The sequence below is a fragment of the Echinops telfairi genome, unplaced genomic scaffold, assembly GCF_000313985.2.
Source record: "Echinops telfairi isolate 266 unplaced genomic scaffold, ASM31398v2 ScPeMD7_443;HRSCAF=831, whole genome shotgun sequence".
Taxonomy (NCBI): Eukaryota; Metazoa; Chordata; class Mammalia; order Afrosoricida; family Tenrecidae; genus Echinops; species Echinops telfairi.
Window position 1 is genome coordinate 30,698,107 of NW_022104341.1, and position 2,236 is coordinate 30,700,342.

The window sequence follows — 2,236 nt, forward strand, 5'->3', positions numbered from 1 at the left end:
CATAGCATTACTCATGATAGCCCAAATGTAAAAACAACCCAAAAGCTGTGCAAATAATCAATGGCAAAATTAAATATAGTGCATATACAGTATTTACCAGGGGAGAATGGGAGGGACATAAGGGGACACAATGCTTAAAAGACTGTTGAGCTTCTTCTATTAAGGGTGATGGAAATGATGGAAACAGATAATAGTAATGGTTACAACAACATGATAATTATAATTAATGTCACTAAGCAGTATATTTTATGATAAATATAATTATTGTCACTAAATGTAGAAAATCTTTTATGATAAACATATTTACCAAAGAAAAAATATATGGTGTATGTCCATACAATGACTCAGGCTTAAAGAGGAATGAAGAATGGAAGTATGCTACTACACAGAAGATCACTAAAAACATTACACTAAGTGAATGAAGTCAGACACTTTATGATTCTATTTATCTAAAATACCTAGAATAGACAAACCCAAGGAACACAGAGAGTCAAATAGTGGTTGCTATTGGCTGGGAAGAGAAAGAAACGGAGAACAACTGTTAAATAGCACAAGATTTTATTTTGTACAATGAAAATGTTCTAAAACTAGAAAGTGGCAATAATTATACAACACTGTGAATACACTAAATGATACTGAATATCTACTTCAAAATGGTAAATTTTGTTACATGCATTTTACCACGCTTTTAAAATCAGTCTGGGTCACCTTTTCCCTATTACTGATTAAACCAAAACTAGATATGAACAACAATGCAGAGGAAAAATAGTCATGGAATATGTGCTACATACCTGTCAATGCTGCTGGTTTGGACAATGTACTATACTGGTTTTGGGTAGATATCATGCTTTGACGTGGACTGAGTGTTGGTGATGCAACAAGTGATAGCTCCTCAATTATAACACTGCTTTTGGGATGATTCCTAGGAAGTTCATTTAATCTTTGCTCTAACGAATACTTTAAAAGGTCCAATTTCTGGCTTGACTCATTAAATCTTGCTTGAGCCTTGAACAGGAAATACAATTGTTACCATTTAAACAATCATGTTCTTTTGAAAATGTATATATTAAGTCAACGTTTTAATTTAAAATTACTTCTGAAAGTGCTTTTCTGTCGGTTACTTTTCCTGAGCCAAGTAATTTCATCACATTCTTTGCACCTTCTGCTACAGCAAACTCTATCCTAAAATGATGCCTTAATTCTTCCATACGAAGTTCAAGAGGGCTTATCACAGGTTTTGCTAGAAGGGGGAAAAAAAAAAATTCCTTAATTGAACCATCTATTGACTATTTAATATAAATTTAAAAGGGGTTTAAATAATGAAAAATAAATGAATTTTTATAACATTAAAATAAGTCAGACCTTTAAGCAATAAACACTGGAAGCAATATTTAATAGATACAATGATAAAATTCAGAACTTTCCATTTTAGCTATCCTATATCTAAAACACAATTAAAACTATATGTCAATAGCCACATGTTGAAGTATCAGGAGACTGAAATAGTTTCTGTTCATATTTTGAAACCCTTTGGAATTTAAAAAAAAAAGGGAAAATGAAAAAAATAACAGAACAAAACCAACCATACTCTAAATGGGCAATAGATTTGTAAAATTTTGAATGTGTTTGGAAATACATTAAAAGAAGAAAGACATTCTAGGTTGCTAACTTCTTTAAAAATGAAGAGTAAATAAATATTTCAAGTATACATCATTACATAATGCCTCCTCCCCTCCTAAATGTGAACACGTACTTCATCATCATATAAAGATCTATTTTGCACCATATGTACATCCTAATACATGCCTAGCTGGCACTGACATTAATTAAAAATGCTAATTTATCTCTATTGCATTACCATTATCAAAAGCCAATTCGTTGGTCTGCACTGCCTGAAGAATCTGCATTCTTATAACCTCTATTTTTGTCTTGCTGTCCTGGAGCATCTGCTGAGCTGTGCCATGGAGCTTCCGATCCTATTTTTAAAAAGAAAAAGAAAATGTAACCATTAACTGGACAAAGAAGTTATTTTCTTTTTAAAAAAATACTTTTATTGGGGGCTCTTACATCTCATCACAATCCATACATTCCTCCCATGTGTCAAGCACATTTGCACATATGCTGCCATCATCATTTTTTTTACCATCATTTTCAAAGCATTCTCTTCCCACTTGAGCCCCTGATATCAGCTCCCCATTTCTTACCCCTCCCTCCCCAGCCCACCCTCTCTCACAAA

General features: G+C 32.8%; 1 protein-coding gene across 1 annotated transcript in view; it reads right to left on the reverse strand.

Moving 5' to 3' along the window:
• Positions 1-2,236, reverse strand: part of PKN2 (protein kinase N2) — a 133,918-nt gene that overhangs the window by 55,043 nt on the left and 76,639 nt on the right. Inside the window, 3 exon segments of the mRNA XM_045291900.1 lie at positions 792-1,005; positions 1,095-1,240; positions 1,859-1,976. Coding sequence (XP_045147835.1) covers positions 792-1,005; positions 1,095-1,240; positions 1,859-1,976 — 478 coding nt within the window.